Source organism: Stomoxys calcitrans, chromosome 4 (assembly GCF_963082655.1).
Source record: "Stomoxys calcitrans chromosome 4, idStoCalc2.1, whole genome shotgun sequence".
Classification (NCBI taxonomy): Eukaryota; Metazoa; Arthropoda; class Insecta; order Diptera; family Muscidae; genus Stomoxys; species Stomoxys calcitrans.
This window is the reverse complement of record NC_081555.1, coordinates 18,027,929-18,049,966: the sequence shown is the minus strand read 5'-3', so window position 1 is coordinate 18,049,966 and position 22,038 is coordinate 18,027,929. Positions and strand designations below refer to the sequence as shown.

The window sequence follows — 22,038 nt, the reverse complement described above, 5'->3', positions numbered from 1 at the left end:
TTAAAGTAACAGCTGATAACTGACAGAAGAAAGAATGCAATTACAGAGTCACAAGCTGTGAAGAAATTTGTCAACGCCGACTATATGAAAAATCCGCAATTACATCCCAATACATGTCCTGCTGAACGGCAGGACGTGACCCAGATATTAGAATCCTTATGTCAACATTAAATTCGAACTCTACTGTCATAGACCTCTCTTTTAACTCCCATATTATCCCGATTTGACTAAACGTCCTGGGCGCCCCGGTAGCCGAGTTGGTAGCGTGCTTGGATTACCAGTGCTGAGGTTCGATTCCCGCCCCAGAAGCCTGGGTCTGTTGCTACTGTGGTAACACAATGGACTTAAAATTGTCTAAGTGAATCTTTAAAGAACTGCCACTCTTACCGAACCTAACTAAACATTATATTGAAGGGTATTTAGTGGATGGGCCGGTCCCAGACTCTGCCAAATGTGTATACCAGATTCCTAGTCAACCCCCAAAGAACTTTCATTTGATATCCATCCAACGTCAAGGACATTCATGCCCGTTTTGGACTAAACTCTTCTAACAGATGTGTACTCAACTTCCATATACCTTTCATTTAATACCCATATTGTCCCTGTTGAGGGGTTTTGGCGCTGGGGAGGTCCCTCAGACTCCAAGGAATACATTTTTATGTCAGATTCTTACTGTACTTTTAAATAAATTTCATTTGATATCCATATTACCCCAATTGGTAAATATGCCCTGCTGGAGGGTTTTATATCAGATTCTTACTCTACTTTTAAATAGTTTTCTTTTTGATATCCATATTGTCCCAATTGGTAAATATATCCTGCTGGGGGGTTTTGGGGGTGGGGAGGCACCTCAGATACCAAGGAAAACATTTTTGTGTCAGATTTGTGCACTACTTTTTAATATCTTTCATTTGATACCCATATTGCCCAAAAGCAGTGAAATCTCCTGTTGGGGGTGGGGGACTACGAACACTTAGGGTGAAATTTGTATACCAAGTTCGTACTCTACTCTTAAATACCTTTAATTTGATACCCCAATAGGTAAACATGCCCGGTAGGGTGGGTTTTGGTATGGGGCGTCCCCCTAGGCTATTTGACATTAAAGTTTTATACCAATTTCGTGTTTTTGGGGAACAATAAAAAACTTTACCCTAATTTTACTCGTAATCCTTTCATTTCAGTTTATTCTAGTTTAGAGAATAATCATAATTCCTTGCGCATGGCTTCAAACTATCAGGAACTACTTTTGTGGCTTTTAAATATTGGTCTACTACCCGAAGCGTCACCCTTCAATAGTCAAGTGAATGCACACCATGATTTGGTGCCCTACCCCTATCAGGATCTTAAGAAATTCTACAAGAAGAAACGTTTGTATTTTTCAAAAATCAACGACAATCTTATATCGAAGAAAACGGGCAGTTGCCGTTTGCTCTACATCGATGCCTTCATTGATCATGCCTGTAAGGGGAATGTCTTGCATGAATTTTGGTTGGAAAATGATGGCGATGGTCTCTATCCTCCCAATTCCATAGAGGCCATGCTTAGGGTAATGTTGGTACCCGATTTGGATTATGAAAACAAATACGCAATTTTGCTGTATTTCTTTTTGGACATGAACATGGCTATTGATGAGGAAGCCTATAAGGGTGTGGTTGCGAATTTCATTAAATTCCCCAGTGTATTTAAACTTTCGGCGGCTTTGATCAAAACGGTGCAATCATTTTGGAATTTAGATCATGATCAATTTTTGGTAAGTGGAAAATTAAACAAGTAAGAGCGTGCTAAATTCGGCCGGGACAAATCTTATATGCCCTCCACCATGGATCGCATTTGTCGAGTTCTTTGCGCGGTATCTCTTTTTAGGCAAATGAAGAATAATGGAAAAAAATCGTTATGCTAATGGAGATATATTTATTAAGAAGTCCGATTCGGACCATAAGTGAATTGAATATTGAAGACCGTAGTAGAAGTCATTGGATAATATTTCAGTCCATTCGGATAAGAATTGGGCCCTATATGGGCTCGCTCAAGAAGCATAGTCGGCAGATCGGTTTATATGGCAGCTGTATCAGGCTATAGATTGATTGGTCAGCCATGTCAAACTATTTGCGGAGATCGCCAACACGTCCCTCCAGCCAGGCCTGAAACGCTGAAACGCAGTCATTTGTGGAATTTAGGATTAAGAAGTCGAAGCACCGTAGAGTGAAACAGGGAGTTCCCCAAGGGGGGGGTGATATCTCCGGCACTGTTTAACCTCTATCTATCCTCCATTCCACCCCCTCCAGACGGCATATAGATCATATCATATGTGGACGATTCTATGATCATGGCATTGGGCCCCTATGCGATAGGTTGAACGTCTACCACAACGAACTTGCCTCATAATTCGCTGCAAGAAATCTGCCACCAAATCTTCAGCCACATTGTTCACTACAAACACGCGTGAGGTGAATACCGAGTTGACTGTGATGGTCGAGGGAGTAATGATTCCGATAATCAAGTGTTCCAAAATACGTGGCGTCACATTTGACAGCTCTTACACATTCTCCCCACATGCCACAGCAATTTGGGATTAAGTGAAATGTAGAAACAAAGTCCTCAAGTGACTTGCCGGCAGCACTTGTGGCGCAGACAAAGAAACCTTGTTGACCACGTACAAAGCAATTGGCTGATCTGTGCTAAGTTATGCAGCGCCAGTGTGGTCTCGTCAGCTTTGTGACATGCAGTGGAATAATATTGAGATCTGTCAGAATGCCGCTCTCCGAACTGCGACGGGCTGTCTCCTCAGTTCTCATGTGGACCACCCCCATCAGGAGACAAAGATCCTACCAGTGCGAAGACATAACTACATGCTGTCTAAGCAATTCATTTTGGGCTGTTATCGCAGAGACCATCCAAATCATCATCTTGTGCATAGATATCCACCGCCCAGAAGCCTCAAGGTAGATCTACATGATCTAAAGCGTGAGGTTCAGCGCTACAAAAGAGATTCTCTAGATCAAGCGGCATATCAAGCAGCAACATTCATGCAGACACGGTAGCAGGTGCGGTAAATGTCTACCGGGTGAATGTAGTCCTTGGAGAACGACCGCCTCCCATTGAAACTGAAGAAATTGACCTCCCCCCGCAAACCAGCGTAGTTCTGGTCAATTACGTTCCGGCAGATGCATCCACCTCAACTCCTACAGAGTAATGATTGATGCCGACGTGCGAGATGTATGTCCGATTGTAACCAGTGACCGCACCATACACATCACCTGTTTAACTGCTCAGCCAGACCCACTCGACTCAGATCCAGATCCCTGTGGACGCACCCCATCTTGGTAGCAGAGTTCCTGGGTCTTGACACTCAACAGAATCGAGCAGATAAACGATAGAACACAATAAACTGCTACAACAACAACAACAACATTGGAAGTCATAACAGAACGCCTCATGCCAAATTTCACCTAAATCGTATAAGAATTGGGCCCTCTATTGGCTGAAGAAGTCAAGATCCCAGATCGGTTTATATGGCAGCTATATCAGGTTATGTACCGATTTAAATCATACTTAGCACATTTGTTGGAAGTCGTAACAAAAGATTTTCTGCGAAATTAGAGCCAAATCGGGTGAGAATTGCGCTCTCTAGTGGCTCAAGTAGTCAAGATCCAAGATCGGTAAATATGGCAGCTATACCAGGTTATGTACTGATTTGAATTATTCTTAGCACAGTCGTTGGAAGTGATACCAAAACACAACGTGCAAAATTACAGCCAAATCGAATGAGAATTGCGCCCTCTAGAGGCTCAAGAAGTCAAGATCCAAGATCGGTATATATGGCAGCTATTTCAGGTTATGTACCGATTTGAACCATGCTTAGCACAGTTGTTGGAAGTCTTAACAAAACACTTTTTGCAAAATTTCAGTCAAATCGGATAAGAATTGCGCCCTCTAGGAACATAAGAAGTCAAGATCGCAGATCGGTTTATATGGCAGCTATATCAGGTTATGGACCGATTTGAACCATACTTGGCGCATTTGTTGAAAGTCATAACAAAACACTTCTTGCGAAATTACGCCGCATCGGATGTGAATTGCGCCCTCTAGTGACTCAAGATGTCAAGACCCAAGATCGGTTTATATGGCAGCTATATCAGGTTATGAACCGATTTGAACCATACTAAGTACAGTTGTTGGAAGTTGTTGTTGTAATCACATTCATGTCATGTGGAGGTGGCGATCCTCGTCAAGCTCCTGTAGGTGAGCAAGCTCGTTTCGTTTCAAAGGACCGATCGCCGCGGGAACAGAGTGGCCATTGGTTATTTAAAGGCTTAACTCGCCTTGTTATATGGAGCATCGTAGTCACTCAGTATTTGTGCAAGAGCCGGTGCCACTCGAACTCTCACTGAGATTCTTCGCTCGATACCCCAGATTGTCCGCGACTGCAGTTACAGCTACTCTGGATGGAGCATTCCACTATCCGCAACCTCGTGATAGCAATGAACTGCACACAGATCGAACCTCAATGTTCCAGCTTGTGTGGTGCTCGAGCCGGGTTGGAAGTGATACCAAAACACCCCGTGCGAAAGTTCAGCTAAATTGGATGAGAATTGCGCCCTCTACATGCTAAAGAAGTCAAGACCCAAGATCGGTTTATATGGCAGCTATATCAAAACATGGACCGATTTGGCCCATTTACAATCCCAACCAACCTACACTAACAAGCGTCTAGCTTTACTCCTTCGAAAGTTGGCGTGCGCTTTTGACGGACGGACGGACATGGCTAGATCGACTTAAAATGTCATGACGATCAAGAATATATAAACTTTGTGTGGTCTTAGACGCATATTTCGAGGTGTTACAAACGGAATGACGAAATTAGTATACCTCATCCTATGGTGGAGGGTACAAAATTTATTTATCATTAAAATTTATTACGAATGAAATTTAAAAAAAATATAACTAAATGTGGACAAAATTAAAAAAAAAAAATTTAACTTGTACGGATATATTGGGTTGCCCAAAAAGTAATTACGGATTTTTTAAAAGAAAGTAAATGCATTTTTAATAAAACTTTGAATGAACTTTAATCAAATATACTTTTTTTACACTTTTTTTCAAAAGCAAGCTAAAAGTAACAGCTGATAACTGACAGAAGAAAGAATGCAATTACAGAGTCACAAGCTATGAAAAAATTTGTCAACGCCGACTATATGAAAAATCCGCAATTACTTTTTGGGCAACCATAGAATTTTGAAAATTTTTTAATTTAAAAAAATTTTTAAGTTAAAAAAAAATGAATTTTGAAAACAAATGTTAAATTTTGAAAAATATTGCCAAAAATATTTCCAAAAATTCTATAATGTTTTTACCATAACAACTTAAGATTTTTTTTAAATAAAATATAGCCATATTGTTCCATGTACATCGATATGCAGCGATTGATTTCTTTTCGAAAGTCCTGTAATTTTAATAAATTCGGAAATTTTCTTCTTACTCATTTTTTTTTTGCTAATAATTCAGCCCGCTGTTGAAGAGTTCATATCACCATTTAATAAAAATCAATCCTATCCCCAATGGCTTGTGGAATTACTGATAGAATCGCTGCTTACACAAAATTCTGCCAACTTGGCTCTCCGCATATTAGAATCGCAGCCTGCTTTAATCGCGCCCATGCTTAAACTGAAAACTTTATTGGCCAATCAACTTATTTCGGAAGCTTTTCATTTTGTGCGCTCAAAAAATGACGAATCATTGCTGGAGATATTTTTCACCTGCTGTTTGCACAGTGGGCAATTTGGTGTTATACGAGATTTGGCCCTCAGTGAAAATGAGGGCATGATATTACAAAATATATTGAAGCGAAGCAAAGCTCCCGGAGCTGAAAGTTTGCATTTTGTCTATCTGTTGCAAAAATCGAAATACATAGAAGCAGTCTCGTATATGGATGAGTTGTCCGCTAGGCCAAAATCATTGAGAAGCTCACTGCATAATGGGGCAGCACAAATGGAGACACCCAATATGGTGTTATCAGCCTTTAATACCACCATGACACCGGTGACCCAGGGCTTGACCGATGTCTATTTTCGCATAAAGAATAAAATCAAGAAAAAGGATGTGGACAACAAATCTCCGGTGCCACTGAGCTGCCAATTGATCAAACAAAATGCCAATAGTCTGCTGGGTGGTGTATATCACAGTTCGGCTTTGAGTGCCCATTTTGCCACCTACTATTGGGGAGAAATGGAAGAGGAACAAAAACGCAATGGAGCCAAACATTTGCTTAGCTCCAACAATGCCCCTTTCCTAAGAAGACCTCAAAATGAAACCAATTACATAGATTTTATGGCCAAGAACAATGTGTCCTATCCCCAGGCCTACAAGGTAAGGGAAAAAAGGAATTTGGGGGAAAGTGAATTGCTGGCCAATGATGAGGAAAGACAAAAATTGGAAAATCAATTAAATCCCAAGAAGAAGAGACGCTTGGTGGGACAGGAATTGGTGCAAGATCTAACACAATTTATGCAAATGAATAAACAAAAGTCCATACAATTGAATGGCAGTGACTTTAGATTCCTTGAGAAGCCCATGGCTGCCAATGAAGGGCAAGAAAAAGTGCAGCATGCTTCCAAGGCCATGGAAATATTAACCCAACCTTTAAAGACAAAGGCTAGTCAAAGGGGCACCGAAGATGTGCAACATCGTGGGTCGCCTACAGAAATTCATGGCATTTTAAAATCCCATATGACGGAGACTGGTGCTGTTGCTACACACGAAGAAGAAAAGAATTTGCGTTTCCGCTTGCCCTCCACTGAGTTGAGCAATTCTCTCATGCAAAACATTGCAGAAGAGGAAAACGAAGAAATGGATATGGGAGAAGAAAATGTCAGCGAAGAGCCAATGGTGGAGATTTATTCTCGTTTGAAGGCCAAGAAAGCTAGTCGCTCCATTTCGGTGGATTCGAACAAGAGTTCTGTGAGTTCCAGCAATGCCTCCGAGGATAATTTTTACTCACCTTTGTCTTCGCACAACAATTCCAAGTTGGATAATTCGACTTTGAGCAAATGTAGTTTCACTAGTGGTCCCAAGGCCCGAAGACCCATTTCTAGACTTTCCGCAGAAATGAATCAAGAATCAAAGGGAGAATTCGCTAAGAGATTGTCTGGGGAAAGAGAAATAGCACGACCCAGAAGCAGATTATCTGCAAGATTTGAGAACTATGAGGAAGAGCAAAGCAAGGAAGTGTTATCAACAGCAGCAGTTTGCCATGCTAAGGAGGATACAAAAGAGCCTTGCAAGGATTATGAGTCGTTGGAGAGTAGCAAGGATGTGAGCATTGCCCAAGATTATGTTACAGCCCCCAGTGCAAGCAACATGGGCCTGACTATTTCTGCTCGCAAGTCTTTGGCCAGTGTTTCCAAAACTATGGAAACCACTGAAAATGTCTCCCACAACCTGGCTTATGTTACGGCTTTTGATAAACTCAGCCATTTAGCCACGAAGACTGATAATGCCACATCTCAAACTTCCAGCGGGTTTGGAAGTATTTCCGCCAGTAGCACAATTACAAGTGGCAGTCAATTTATACCAAAGGTCTCCTCATCAAAGGTGGGCTCCACCCCTGGCAAAGTGGGAACCACAGAAGAAGCAAAACCGACCACCTCTGGTCCGAATAACAAATTGTCACAGAGCAGCACAGTTTTTGATTCTTATGACTCCAATGTCTTTGCCATGCCAAGTAGGCCTGTCGAGGCTGATGCACGACCGCTTGAAGAGAAAAAACCACCACAGTCCCCTGCCAAACTTGCCGAGTGTAGTACAGTTTTGGGTTCCTTTGAATACACCAGTAGTTCAGTGGGTTCGCAAAACATGTTTGCTATGCCCAGTGCTTTGGCATCACATAAAAATGAGGCCATAACCAAACCCACTGAAGAGCAAAGAAAACATATGCTGGATACCACCTTGGGTATGAGCACTTATGATTTCTCGGTATTGGATGCAACTTCGGTGCAACAAACTAAATCATTGCTTATGGTAACTGCCCATGATAAGGAAATGTCAGAAAAAGCGGAGGTCAACAGCAAAAGTCCCTTGGCAGCTGCTGAGTCAAGTGGAAAAGAGAAACACAGTGAGGAAAAAGCAGAGATAACAAAACAAGAGCCAAGAAAAGCCCAAGTCTCTGCCACCCAGACTGTTAATGTCAAAGATTTGGAGTTCTCTGAAAAGCCTAAGCCCGTAGAGCAACAACAAATGGAGGGTGTGGGAGAGCAAAAGACAGAAGACAAACACAATGATTCTAAGGAGGAGGAGCAGCAGTCTGCAGAAGATGGGGAAAATAAACCCAAACGTGTTTGGGCTGATCTCTTGTATAGCTCCGATGAGGAAGATTGCATTGTTCTATCATCTTCCTCCTCCTACATAGATGACAATGATTATGGGCGACCCTTTGAGATACGAGAAATTGATCGTGAATGTGTTCATGAAGGTGAACATGGTGACATAGCCAGTGAGAGAAGTTTCGATACTGGAGAATATGAGGATTATGCTGATGATGATATGGGCGATGATTATGAGTATGGTGATGATGATGATGGTGACGACAACGAAACTGGCGAAGAGGAAGAAGGTGATGATGATGGCAACGATGAAGAGTCTATGGATCTCTATGATAACGATAATGGGTCCAATCAAAATTCCGATATTGTGGAAGTTATCGATGATTCCTCTGCCGATACCAGACAAACTGCAAATTATCCAGAAGAAAGTGCCAGTAAAGATGTGAAACTGGTGGAGGAATATAGTTCCGGCAATAGCAGGAATGAAAATTTAGATGAACATGTGGTGTCCAACACTCATAACTCAGATGCTACTCAGGCCACAAATGATAAATCACTCAGGCCACAAATGGATAAATCAAATGATAAGCCAATAGTAGTAACCTCAGCAGAAGAAGAGCCCACAGAACAACCATCAATTTCGAAAACAAGTGCAAAAGTAGCTGCAATTACCAAAGTAGAGGTTACCGAAGAGACAGCTGCACAAATAATAAGTGAATCTCCAGAAAACCAGGCCCAGGAAACCAAAGTAGATGCTAAATCTGGAGAATCTTCCAAGACATCATCAGTAGCTGCCAAGGAAACTGTGGAAGAACATAAAAAATTCCTACAAGATGCTGAAACTGCCAAGATTTCCGATAGTGCGGAAGAAGAACAAATTACCCTTAGAATTGAGGAGGGTGACTCAATGGATGTAGCAGAGGCTCTGGAAATTGTAGACTCCCAGAAACCAGAAGAAGTTACACTAAATGAGCAAACCATGGGCAAAGGAAAACGCACACGAAAAGCCTCAACTTCTAAGGCTTTGGATTCTTCATCTACAGCTGCAGCTGCTATAACTTCCTCTCGCCGCAATGCCAGAGGAATTTCAGTGCCTCCCCTGGATTTACAATCAACCCCTGTTGCTTCTCCTCGCCGATCTACCAGAGGAATTTCAGTCCCTCCCGAAGATGTAGTAATAGAACCCAAACCAGCTACTACATCTCGGCGAAGTATAAGAGCAACATCTGTTACACCAGCTGATTTGGAAGCCAGCACAAATAAATCATCCGAAATTTCCTCTTCTTCACGCCGCAATGCAAGAGGCTCTTCAGTACCCCCGCAGGCGATGGAGGCCGCGGAGTTGGTGGTCTCATCGCCACGCCTAAGAAGTACCCGAGGTATTTCAGTGCCACCACAAAGTGTAGGCGATGCGGAGCCAAGTCCCAGCACACCTCTCCGCCGTCGCGGTGTGAGAGCCACTTCTTTGCAGCCAAAATATAAAATTGATGAGGAGGTGGTGGTGGGTGGAGAACACGAAGATACACCAACCACCAACAAGAAGGGAAAAATGCTAGATTCGGCAAACAGTGATACCCGCTCCACCCGGGGATCATCTGTTCCTCCAGGAAAAGTCAGCACGCGTCGACGTTCCATCATGTTGGATGCCATAAATGAAGATTCCACTACCATAGCTGATTCACCGGCTGCTCACACACGTCTTAGGAGCCGCTTACATTCAAATGACAGTGAATTGGAAACATCCCTTGTTCATGAGCAACCTGCAGCACTTAAACGCTCTCGCAGGACCTCCTTATCCGGCAATACAGCCGAATTGCCGCTAACACCGAAATTAGGAAGACGCAACAGCACAAGTTCACAGCCTGAGACCAATGTGGCAACACCTACGAGAAGCCTCAGGGGACGTAGTATTTTGTCAGTAGCCGAAGAGGAAATTGAATCTAAGCCGGAAACCAGTGTTGGAACCCCACGTGCCCTTAGGGGGCGTAGTATTCTATCTGTGCCAGAAGAAGAAGGCGAAAGTATTCCTCCCTCTCCGAAACCAGCTGAAAATAAACGGAAAATAGCTGCAAAACGCAAAGTCAGCGCAGAAGACCACCCCGAGGAGGAGAAAAAAGAGGCGAAGCATAAAGGCGAAGATGCTGAAGCAAGTTCAAGTAAAAAGCATGGTTCTCCTCAATCTACCGAGAGTTCAGATTCGACCTATTCTTCTTCTCGTCGTCTTACGCGCACTCAATTGGCCATTATGGAAAAATCGAGTGGCCTAACACAATCAGCTAATGTGGATAGTCTAAGCAAGGATGATTCGCCGAACAATAATAAACGTTCCCGAGCAAGGCCACGTTCTGCTGCAACCAATACCTCTCATGACAGTGATGATGCTGAATCGGTTTCTTCGAAACGTAGCACTGCTTCCAGCGCCACTGCAGCTAAGCGAAGAATCACAAGAAAATCTGTCAAAGATAAGGTATTCCCCCCCCCCCCATTTCCATTGCTTTATTTAATAAACATAAAAAAATGCTAACCCCTTTTAGGAAGAGCGTGAGGATGATCGTGCCAGTGTAGCCAGCTCTTTGGGCAGTGAGAAGAATACCAGATCCCGCCGTTCCAAGGATAAGGGTTCCCCAAATTCTGTTTTATCAGCAATACCTGAGGATGGTAAAATAACCGTTAAGGCAAAAATGTCCAAATAAAATTATGTGGAATTTTTTTCATTTTCCAGCTCCGGTTGAATCTAGAAAACGCGGTCGTCCCTCAGCGAAACAATAATTTAGTACTCAAAAAAATTTTTTTGCATGTGTTTTTCATTATTTTAACATCAGAACTTCTGGTGATTTCAAAATTGTTTTTACTGTTTAGAAGTTTATTATTTACGAAAAATCATTCCCCAACAAAAGGGTCAATAAATTTGAAGTCATAACAAATAAAAGTACCGTAATGCATGGCACTGCCAAAGTTATAACAAAAAAATAACAATTAAGTTAAAGCACTCATACAAAAATTTTGTTGGAGAGGCCCCTCTCCACAGAATTTCTATAGAAATTTTGTTGGAGAGCCTCCTCTCCACAGAATTTCTATAGAAATTTTGTTGGAGAGCCTCCTCTCCACAGAATTTCTATAGAAATTTTGTTGGAGAGCCTCCTCTCCACAGAATTTCTATAGAAATTTTGTTGGAGAGGCCCCACTCCACAGAATTTCTATAGAAATTTTGTTGGAGAGGCCCCACTCCACAGAATTTCTATAGAAATTTTGTTGGAGAGGCCCCTCTCCACAGAATTTCTATAGAAATTTTGTTGGAGGGGCCCCTCCACAGAATTTCTATAGAAATTTTGTTGGAGAGGCCCCGCTCCACAGAATTTCTATAGAAATTTTGTTGGAGAGGCCCCTCTCCACAGAATTTCTATAGAAATTTTGTTGGAGAGGCCCCTCTCCACAGAATTTCTATAGAAATTTTGTTGGAGAGGCCCCTCTCCACAGAATTTCTATAGAAATTTTGTTGGAGAGGCCCCTCTCCACAGAATTTCTATAGAAATTTTGTTGGAGAGGCCCCTCTCCACAGAATTTCTATAGAAATTTTGTTGGAGAGGCCCCTCTCCACAGAATTTCTATAGAAATTTTGTTGGAGAGGGGCCTCTGATGAAAATTTTGTTAGAGAGGCCCCTCTTCACAGAATTTCTATAGAAATTTTGTTGGCGAAGCCCCTCTCCACAGAATTTCTATAGAAATTTTGTTGGAGAGGCCCCTCTCCACAGAATTTCTATAGAAATTTTGTTGGAGAGGCCCCTCTCCACAGAATTTCTATAGAAATTTTGTTGGAGAGGCCCCTCTCCACAGAATTTCTATAGAAATTTTGTTGGAGAGGCCCCTCTCCACAGAATTTCTATAGAAATTTTGTTGGAGATGCCCCTCTCCACAGAATTTCTATAGAAATGTTGTTGGAGAGGCCCTTCTCCACAGAATTTTTGTGGGGATGCCCCTCTTTTTATTCAGATTTCATTGCAATTTGTTTGGGATGGTCCTCTTCATTCAAATTTTGTAGTTATTTGTTTTGGAGATTCTTTTGTACACAAATTTCGATAGAAATTTTTGAAAGAACCTCCTCCACACAAATTTTCTTCGAAATTTTTTGCTAAGGACACTCGGTACAAAAATGTGTATAGATTTTTTTTGAGGTAACACTCTCCTTCCAATTTTGTACTGAAATTTGTTTGGGACACCCCTCTTCACAAAATACTTAACCTTTTAATCACTCAACTAAAATTTAAAAATGTGTTGATTTGTATTTCAAAATATATGTAAAGTTTATTTTCTTTAACCTACAAGATGTTATTAAATAGTCATACATATATATTGTAGTTACACTTAATGTTATAGATGAGTATACAAAAATATTTACAAAATTAGTGATTTCCTAAAAATAGAAAAAATTTACAATTTCACTGGATAAGGCAAGACTCGCAGAAGTATCAGCAAATTTTTATTCACCCTTCATTATTGTAATCGAAAAATAAACACAAGTTTTATTTTGGTTACATATGCAAACATGACATAGGGAAGGTGAAGGAAATAGATATACACAGATAAAAATATCCAACAAATTATTTTAAATCAAAAATTCATTAAAGCTGTAATTTTTTCTACCAAATTTTCACAACTTTTAAAAAACGATTTGGTTGTATGTAGTTCATGTTTTCGAGTAGTCTCAAATTCACAGTTTTACCCTCATTCCTTCTTCCCTTGCACTCCTTTTCATCCTTCTACTTCTTTAGATACTTCTTTATTTTACACATAATCGATAACAATTAAAACAAATTACATTCGCTCATAAATACATACACAGTACAATCTTAACTAGTCTAGACTAAGGTGGATAACTCATGCAATGAAATGCTAGTAACATTGCTCATATCCAAGGTGGCTGGTATGCCAGGACTTACAGAACCGCTAGCTTCACGTGCCGCTCCAATACCAGGCACCCCACCACCGCCACCTGCCATTGGCGACAAGCAACCACCATTAGCCAAGGGTTTTGGTGTAGGCGGCGTGGCTGTTGAAGGACGCACCATAAATGAAGAGCTCAGAGCTGTCAAAGGATTGAAGCTACCATGTGAGTGATTGGGAGATACCGGCGTTATGGAGGTCGGATGAAGCAGCGTAGATATATGCGATTGATTCAAATTCAAATGATTCGGATGGTTGAGAAATTGGACAGGTGGTGTGATGGGACACATTTGTGATACCAATGACATATGATGCACTGCAGGACTACGATAACTAATGGTCTTCTCCTTTTGCCACACAAACACATTGTGCACCATTGCTGCTCCGCAGAATATGATACCAATGCCTATGAGGACACTGGTTATAATGGCAGGTGTGGAGTGAAAATGATTGAAGGTATACAAAATAATACCTGCAAGAGGGTCAAAGAAGGTTAAAAAGATTACATAAGTCATGCTTAAGGATTTTAGTGGTGATGGGCTTTACAATGTTTACCTGTTAGGAATATGGGTATGGATATAAAGAAACCGCCAACAGCACAAGTACGGCTTGTACTTGATTTTTCCAAATATCGATTATCTCTGTGTGAAAGAAGGAAAAGAAGAAATGTATTACTTCAAATTATGTTCTACGGATTCTAAAAACGGTTGAACGAAACTCTGAAAGAAAACCCGATGGGTTTAACAGTCAGGCGCAAAGGAAACCTTTCCAAAAAAATTCACACAAAAATAAAAGAGAATTTTTATTGGAGTATTTCTATAAAAATATGAAACGGGTCCCCTCTTCACAGAATTTCTGTGGAAAATATGTTGGAGAACAGCATTTCTATAGAAATGCCCCTCTCCACAGAATTTCTATAGAAATTTTGTTGGAGAGGCCCCTCTCCACAGAATTTCTATAGAAATTTTGTTGGAGAGGCCCCTCTCCACAGAATTTCTATAGAAATTTTGTTGGAGAGGCCCCTCTCCACAGAATTTCTATAGAAATTTTGTTGGAGAGGCCCCTCTCCACAGAATTTCTGTAGAAAATATGTTGGAGAACAGCATTTCTATAGAAATTTTGTTGAAGAGGCCCGTCTTCACAGAATTTCTATAGACATTTTGTTGGAGAGGCCCCTCTTCACAGAATTTCTATAGAAATTTTGTTGGAGAGGCCCCTCTCCACAGAATTTCTATAGAAATTTTTTTGGAGAGGCCCCTCTCCACAGAATTTCTATAGAAATTTTTTTGGAGAGGCCCCTCTCCACAGAATTTCTATAGAAATTTTTTTGGAGAGGCCCCTCTCCACAGAATTTCTATAGAAATTTTTTTGGAGAGGCCCCTCTCCACAGAATTTCTATAGAAATTTTGTTGGAGAGGCCCCTCTCCACAGAATTTCTATAGAAATTTTGTTGGAGAGGCCCCTCTCCACAGAATTTCTATAGAAATTTTGTTGGAGAGGCCCCTCTCCACAGAATTTCTATAGAAATTTTGTTGGAGAGGCCCCTCTCCACAGAATTTCTATAGAAATTTTGTTGGAGAGGCCCCTCTCCACAGAATTTCTATAGAAATTTTGTTGGAGAGGCCCCTCTCCACAGAATTTCTATAGAAATTTTGTTGGAGAGGCCCCTCTCCACAGAATTTCTATAGAAATTTTGTTGTAGAGGCCCCTCTCCACAGAATTTCTATAGAAATTTTGTTGTAGAGGCCCCTCTCCACAGAATTTCTATAGAAATTTTGTTGTAGAGGCCCCTCTCCACAGAATTTCTATAGAAATTTTGTTGGAGAGGCCCCTCTCCACAGAATTTCTATAGAAATTTTGTTGGAGAGGCCCCTCTCCACAGAATTTCTATAGAAATTTTGTTGGAGAGGCCCCTCTCCACAGAATTTCTATAGAAATTTTGTTGGAGAGGCCCCTCTCCACAGAATTTCTATAGAAATTTTGTTGGAGAGGCCCCTCTCCACAGAATTTCTATAGAAATTTTGTTGGAGAGGCCCCTCTCCACAGAATTTCTATAGAAATTTTGTTGGAGAGGCCCCTCTCCACAGAATTTCTATAGAAATTTTGTTGGAGAGGCCCCTCTCCACAGAATTTCTATAGAAATTTTGTTGGAGAGGCCCCTCTCCACAGAATTTCTGTCTGTATAGAAGAACGCTCAACAAAATTTTAATTGATTTTTTTTTTCAAAATTTGTGACTATAAAAGTTATGTGGAAATACCCCCTTTCAAAAAAACATGTCTATATGTGATTTTATTTTTTTTTATTTTCCTTCCTACTTACCTTCCATCGAACATGGGAGATCGCACCAGCTTGACAGCGAACAAAAATTGTATCGCACACACCAATAAACAGCACAAATTCAAAGAAAGTGACAAGGCACATAATGCCAAAGTGACATCATAGACTATAATAAAATCCTCTGGAGAACTTCGTGTCAGAGCATCCTCTCGGGCATTAGGAGATATTTTAAGCAGAAATATCAATGACAGCAAGGCCAAAAGTAGGGACACTGCCAAAAAAAAAACAATGATCAAAAAAATGAGAAATGTCCTTAATATCCATCGGCATCACTTACCTAAACATAAAAGGCCCAGACTGGTCAAAGCTTCTCTGGGTCCTGGACCATGTTTTGACTTATTGTGAATGCCATGCGTTGTATTTGTATAATTGGTGTAGTTGTTTGTATGATTTGTGGTATTTGCTGCTGGATTATTGACAGTCGATCCACCATTGGCCACATGGGCCAATGCTATGTGCTGATTTGTGTAGGTGTGCAAATTGTTTCCAATACCACTGAGACCATTCGGTGTCAGATGATTGGTGATAGGGGTCACTGGTGTGGTGGTTGTATTGGTCGTATTACCGTTTCCGTTTGACAATGCCAGTGGCAGGGGCAATGGCAGCGGGGGTGGCAATAGGGGTTGTGATGATTGCAAAGTACCGGTGGTTGTTGTTGCTGTGTTTGCACTTGGCGGCAGAGGTGGCAATGAGGCAATATTGAGTAACGTCGAACGTGGTCCCCCATTTATGGTTGTGGTATTTGTGCTGTGTGGTGTTACTGTGGTTGTTGCACTCGATGTCTGCAGGCTGGCCGCACTAAGGGTAGATATGTTCAAGGGCTGTTGTGGTCTAAGGTGGATATTTCGAGCCGGGCCCGTTGCTGAGGTGTTGTTACGCACTTGACCATTAGCTGGTCCGCCAGCATTTGAAGTATGTTTCAGCATTTAGAAAATGATAAACAAATCATGCAAGTTTGGAATGTAACACATGGTGGCTTGCTGGTGATGAAATGAAATGATAAAAAGCAAAAGGGGAGGTTAATGAGTTGCCCTTTTGGTAATTGCTAATTCTGTTATAAAATTGACATAAATGGGGAACAACAATAAATGCAGGAGGACGAGACATAAAATGGATAATAAAATTGATATTTGGAAAAAGTTCAATGGAAATCCGAAGGGACACCTCTTTACAGAATTTTTACAGAAATTCTACAGAATTTCTTTAGAAATTTTGTTGGAGAGGCCATTCTCCAACTCCAAATTCTCGACAGAATTTTAATTTGGTTGAAAATGCCCCTATCCACACAATTTTTATACTCCCCACCATAGGATGGGGGTATACTAATTTCGTCATTCTGTTTGTAACTCTTCGAAATATGTCGACCTAGCTATGTCCGTCCGTCTGTCTGTCGAAAGCACGCTAACTTTCGAAAGAGTAAAGCTAGCCGCTTGAAATTTTGCACAAATACTTCTTATAGATGTAGGTCGGTTGGGAATGTAAATGGACCATATCGGTCCATGTTTTAATGTAGCTGCCATATAAACCGATCTTGGATCTTGAATTCTTGAGCCACTACAGGGCGCATTTTTTATCCGATTTGGTTGACATTTGGTATGAGGTGTTTTTTTTATGATTTTCAACAACTGTTTTAAGCATGGTTGAAATCGATCCATAACCTGATATAGCTGTCATATAAACCGATCTGGAGTCTTGACTTCTTGAGCCTCTAGATGGCGCAATTCTCATCCAATTTGACTGAAATTTTGCACATGGTGTTTTAGTATCACTTCTAACAACTGTGTTAAGTATGGTTCAAATCAGTCCATAACCTGGTATAGCTGTCATATAAACCGATCTTGTGTCTTGACTTCTTGAGCCTGTAGAGAGCGCAATTCTTACCCGATTGGAATGAAATTTTGCACGACGTGTTTTGTTATGATATCCAACAACTGTGCAAACTATGGTTCAAATCGATTCATAACCGGATACAGCTGCCATATAAACCGATCTGGGATCTTGACTTCTTGAGCCTCTATATGGTGCAATTATTATCTGATTTGGGTGAAATTTTGTGCAACGGCTTCTTCCATGACCTTCAACATACGTGTCAAATATGGTCAGAATCGGCCTATAACCTAATACAGCTCCTCTATAAAACGATCTCCCTATTTTACTTTTTAAGCCCCTAAAGGGCGAAATCCTTCTTTGATTTTTTTTTATTTAAAATTGGTTGGGGAGGCCCTTATCCACAGAACTTCTATATATATATATTTTTTTTTTTTTTTTTGAGAAGAAATTATGCATTGTGGCCTCTCCAACAAATTGTCTAAAGAAGTTCTGGGGAGAGGAGACTTTCCAACAGAAATTCTATGAAAAGGTGCCTCTCTAACACAATTTTTGAGAGAAATTCGGTGGAATTCGTCATCTCTATCAAAATTTTTATAAAAATTCTATGGAGAGGGGCTTCTACAGAGAATTTTTTTTAGAAATGTTGTTGTAGAGGCCCCTTCACAGAATTTCTATAAAAATTTTATTGTAGAGGCACCATTCCGCAAAATATTTTTTTAATGTTGGTAAGTTTTATACCCAACACCGAAGGCTGGGGGTATTTTCATATTGTCATTCCGTTTGTAACTCATCGAAATATCCCATCCCTACCCTATAAAGTATATATATTCTTGATCGTAGTAAAAATCTAAGACGATCTAGCCATGTCCTTCCGACTGTCTGTTGAAGTCACGCTACAGTTTTCAAAATTAGAGATATTGATCTGAAACTTAGCACAGATTCATTTTTTTTGTCCATAGGCAGGTTAAGTTCGAAAATGGGCTTTATCGAACTTTATCTTTATATAGCCCCCCATATGGACCGATCTGCCGTTTTCAGATCTTAGGTTCATAAAAGTCACATTTATTATCCGATTTTGGTGAAATTTGGGATAGTGAGTTGTTTTTGGCTCTTTGACTTCATTCTTCGATTTGGCCCAGATCGGTTCAGATTTGGATATAGCTGCGATATATACCGATCTGTCGTTTTAAGGTCTTAGGCCCATAAATAATGCATTTATTATCCGATTTCACTGAAATTTGGAACAGTGAGTTGGGTTAAGCCCTTCGACATCCTTTTTAATTTGGCCCAGATCGGTCCAGAATTGGGTATATCTGCCATATAAACTGATCTCTCGATTTAAGATCTTGGGCCCATAAAACGGCGAAATTTTAGACAGTTGATTGTGTTAGGCCCTTCGACGTCCTTCTTTAACTTAGTTCAGATCAGTCCAAAATTGGATATAGTTGCGATATATACCGATCTGTCGATTAAAGGCCTTAGGCCCATAAACAATGCATTTGTTATCCGATTTCACTGAAATTTGGGACAGTGAGTTGTGTTAAGCCCTTTGATATCCTTTTTTAATTTGGACCAAATTGGTGCAGATTTGGGTATAGCTGCCATATGGACTGATCTCTCGATTTAAAGTCTTGGGCTCATAAAAGGCACATTTATTGGTCGATTTCGTCGAAATTTGGGACAGTAAGTTGGGTTAAATTCTTTAACACCCTGCTCCCATTTCGGCGAAATTTGGGACAGTGAGTTGTGTTAAGCCCCTTGACATACTTCTTTAATTTGTTTCAGATCGGTCCAGATTTGGATATAGCTGCGATATATACCGATCTGCCGATTCAAAGTCTTGGCCCTATAAAAAGCGTATATATTATTCGATTTCGACACGAAATTTGACGCAGTGACTTATTTTAGGCTTTTCGACATCCGTATCTTATATGGTTCAGAACCGTTTATATTTGGATAAAGCTGCTAAAAAGACCAATATTTCCTTTACAAAATTGAACAGTGACTTATATTTATTGGACCACTCAATGTTCGTGCCGAATTTGGGTGCATAAATTATCCAATTTTTACCGGATTGTGACAAAAAGTGGGGGTGGGTATCCAAAGTTCGGTCCGGCCGAATTAAATACCTTTTTACTTGTTTTTTTTTTTTTTTTTTTGTTAGAGAAGCCCCTCTAGATCAGTCTATGGCGTTATGAAGAAGTGTTGCATCCTTAAACTGTTTTATACCACTTGCTTTATTGAAGTTTGTCAGTATTGCAGCACTTGGACACGACTATGGCTATAATGCCAACAATTAGTGCTTTTTTACCTTTTTCATACATTTGAACAAAACGTTAGTTGGTGTTTTCTAACTCTTTCCCATTTATGTCGGATGAGATAAATATACACGACTTTAGTCAATTGACGAATAGGTAGTAGATCCGTAGACGTTAGGGTGGAACTAATTTCATGGTTCCTTTAGTAGATAGGAAGCTAAGTGTAAAGTCTAAAGCGAATACCTAGAGCATTATCTCGCTTGTGAGCAAAAGCGAGCAACTGGAAAGGTTGGCAATGCTGTCCGAATCGATTAGACATTACTTACATGCGTTTTTGCAAGTTCTCAAGCTAAGAGTCAATAGCTCAGCATAAGTTTTCTTTTACATCTGGCTTATGGCATCCAATCACTAGTTGCTGGTAGCTTATTCTGACCCATTCCACTGGAAAAATATATTCAAGGATATATATTCTCTAACACGTTTTGATGGTAAAATTTTAAACTTTTGCCTTTATCAAACAATTTCTTGTCTATTTCTTTTTTAATATAACCCACCATTCCACCCCATTATAATGATGTATGTAATTGTTGCACGTTGATTTAATGATTTTAATTAACTGTTTACGAGATCGCAATTTCTTCCGCTTCAACTTGATCTAAGCACTCAGATCACCAGCAGCAGTCAGTGGTTTAGACATCCCGTTCGTTTTCTACCTTTCTCCCTTTGATTTTCACATATTGTCGTTGAGTTGTCTTCTATACTCTCCATGACTTTCATTGGATTTTTCCCCTCCACATAATTGCAATTTTCCAGTTAAACTACGTTTTTTTTTTTCTCATTTTCCCACTTTAGTGTTGTTGTAGAATGCACTTTTTTTAAGATTCCCTTGCTGACTTGACATCTGCTGCTCTTGCTTTTGTGGTAGCCCAAGAGTCTGGTCTCTAGCCAAGCCATGGGCAATATGATGTTAGGAAACGGTGCTTTTGTAAGAAATACAAAATGAGGTTTTCCACATTCACTTCCTTATGGAATTGATCAAGTGTGCGAGCTGGTATGGTTTACAACACAGCATAGCTTATTTATATGACATTGGATTTAATGGAATAGCAATTGGATTTGGTAAGACTTTTCAGAATTCTCCCTTGCCCAGAGTTTAGCATGTGAGTGTGAATTTTATTGTTTTTGATTATTTCCGCTGCGGTGTTGTTTGATTAACAATGAAAAGTTGCACATTTATTTTTTAATTTTAAAATCGATAAAATTATAGGAATTTTTATCCATTAATTTGTCATGTGTATGCGACTTTTAAAGATTACAACAAGGAAAAACTTGTCCTTAAAAAAGATAGCATTTCATGGAAATTAATTATTTAGAGAAGATTTCATAGAGTTAGGCTTTGGAGAAAATTTTGTCTTTAGAGAAAATTTTGTTAAAACACATGCGGTGGAAGTACAACACATGCGGTGGAAGTACAACCTACTAATATATGACCCTTGAAGCTTCCACACCGAATATGTTAAAAAGTCTTCTAACCAAAGACAAAGCGCGTCGCATAATGGTTGGTGTGTTGTGAACTCTGGCTTTCCTTTTCCATTGCAAAAAATGTTCGATCACTTAGCTCGTCTCGAAAGAGAAACAAGACAAAAAAGTTTTGTCTTTGGGGAAAATTTTATAAAAATTTTGTCTTTAGAGAAAATTTCATGGAAATTTTGCTTTTAGAGAACATTTTAGGAAAGTTTGTCTTTAAAGAAAATTTCCAAGAAATTTGGTTTTAGGAAAAAATTTGACAAAAACTCTGTTTTTGGAGAAAATTTCATGGAAATTCTTTATTTAAAGAAAAAAGTATTGAAATTGTTTAAGGAAAGTTGTGATCAGAGATAGAGGACTTGCATACACTCCGAAAGCATGGCAGAAGGCAAGGGTAGTATGTATACCCAAGTCCGGCAATTCAAGTTAAGCAACACCTATAGGCCTTACGTCCTTTCTACTCAAAACCATGGAACGTATTGTGGATACCATAATTTAGAAATTTTGTTAAAGAGACCCCTCTCCACAGAATTTCTATAGAAATTTTGTTGGAGAGGCCCCTTTTCATAGTATTTCTATAGAAATTTTGTTGGATAGATTCCTCTTCACAGAATTTCTATAGAAATTTTTTTGGAGACCCCTCCCCACAGAATTTCTGTAGAAATTTTGTTGGATAGACCCCTCTCCACAGAATTTCTATAGAAATTTTGTTGGAGAGGCCCCTCTCCACAGAATTTCTATAGAAATTTTGTTTTGTTTTATTAGCGTAGGTCGTTTGGAGTGGTAAATGGACCAAATAGGTCCATGTTTTGACATAGCTGCCATA

The 22,038-nt window shown here is 40.1% G+C and overlaps 2 protein-coding genes across 5 annotated transcripts in view; one reads left to right on the top strand and one right to left on the bottom strand.

Moving 5' to 3' along the window:
* LOC106087891 (protein ELYS homolog) overlaps positions 1-11,247 on the top strand; it is a 35,692-nt gene extending 24,445 nt beyond the window's left edge. Inside the window, exons 7-10 of the mRNA XM_059368017.1 lie at positions 1,182-1,750; positions 5,506-10,785; positions 10,853-10,976; positions 11,041-11,247. Coding sequence (XP_059224000.1) covers positions 1,182-1,750; positions 5,506-10,785; positions 10,853-10,976; positions 11,041-11,087 — 6,020 coding nt within the window. The 3' untranslated portion in view covers positions 11,088-11,247. The remainder of the gene's footprint in view (positions 1-1,181; positions 1,751-5,505; positions 10,786-10,852; positions 10,977-11,040) is intronic.
* Positions 11,248-12,685: 1,438 nt separating this feature from the next.
* Positions 12,686-22,038, bottom strand: part of LOC106087918 (uncharacterized) — a 35,194-nt gene continuing 25,841 nt past the window's right edge. For 3 of the 4 annotated variants that reach the window (XM_013253136.2, XM_013253135.2, XM_059368023.1), the window contains 4 exons: positions 15,875-16,588; positions 15,580-15,808; positions 13,815-13,900; positions 12,686-13,731 (listed from right to left, as the gene is read on the bottom strand). In XM_013253136.2, coding sequence (XP_013108590.2) covers positions 13,175-13,731; positions 13,815-13,900; positions 15,580-15,808; positions 15,875-16,523 — 1,521 coding nt within the window. In that variant the 5' untranslated portion in view covers positions 16,524-16,588 and the 3' untranslated portion in view covers positions 12,686-13,174. The remainder of the gene's footprint in view (positions 13,732-13,814; positions 13,901-15,579; positions 15,809-15,874; positions 16,589-22,038) is intronic. The other variant, XM_013253137.2, reaches the window with a different exon arrangement.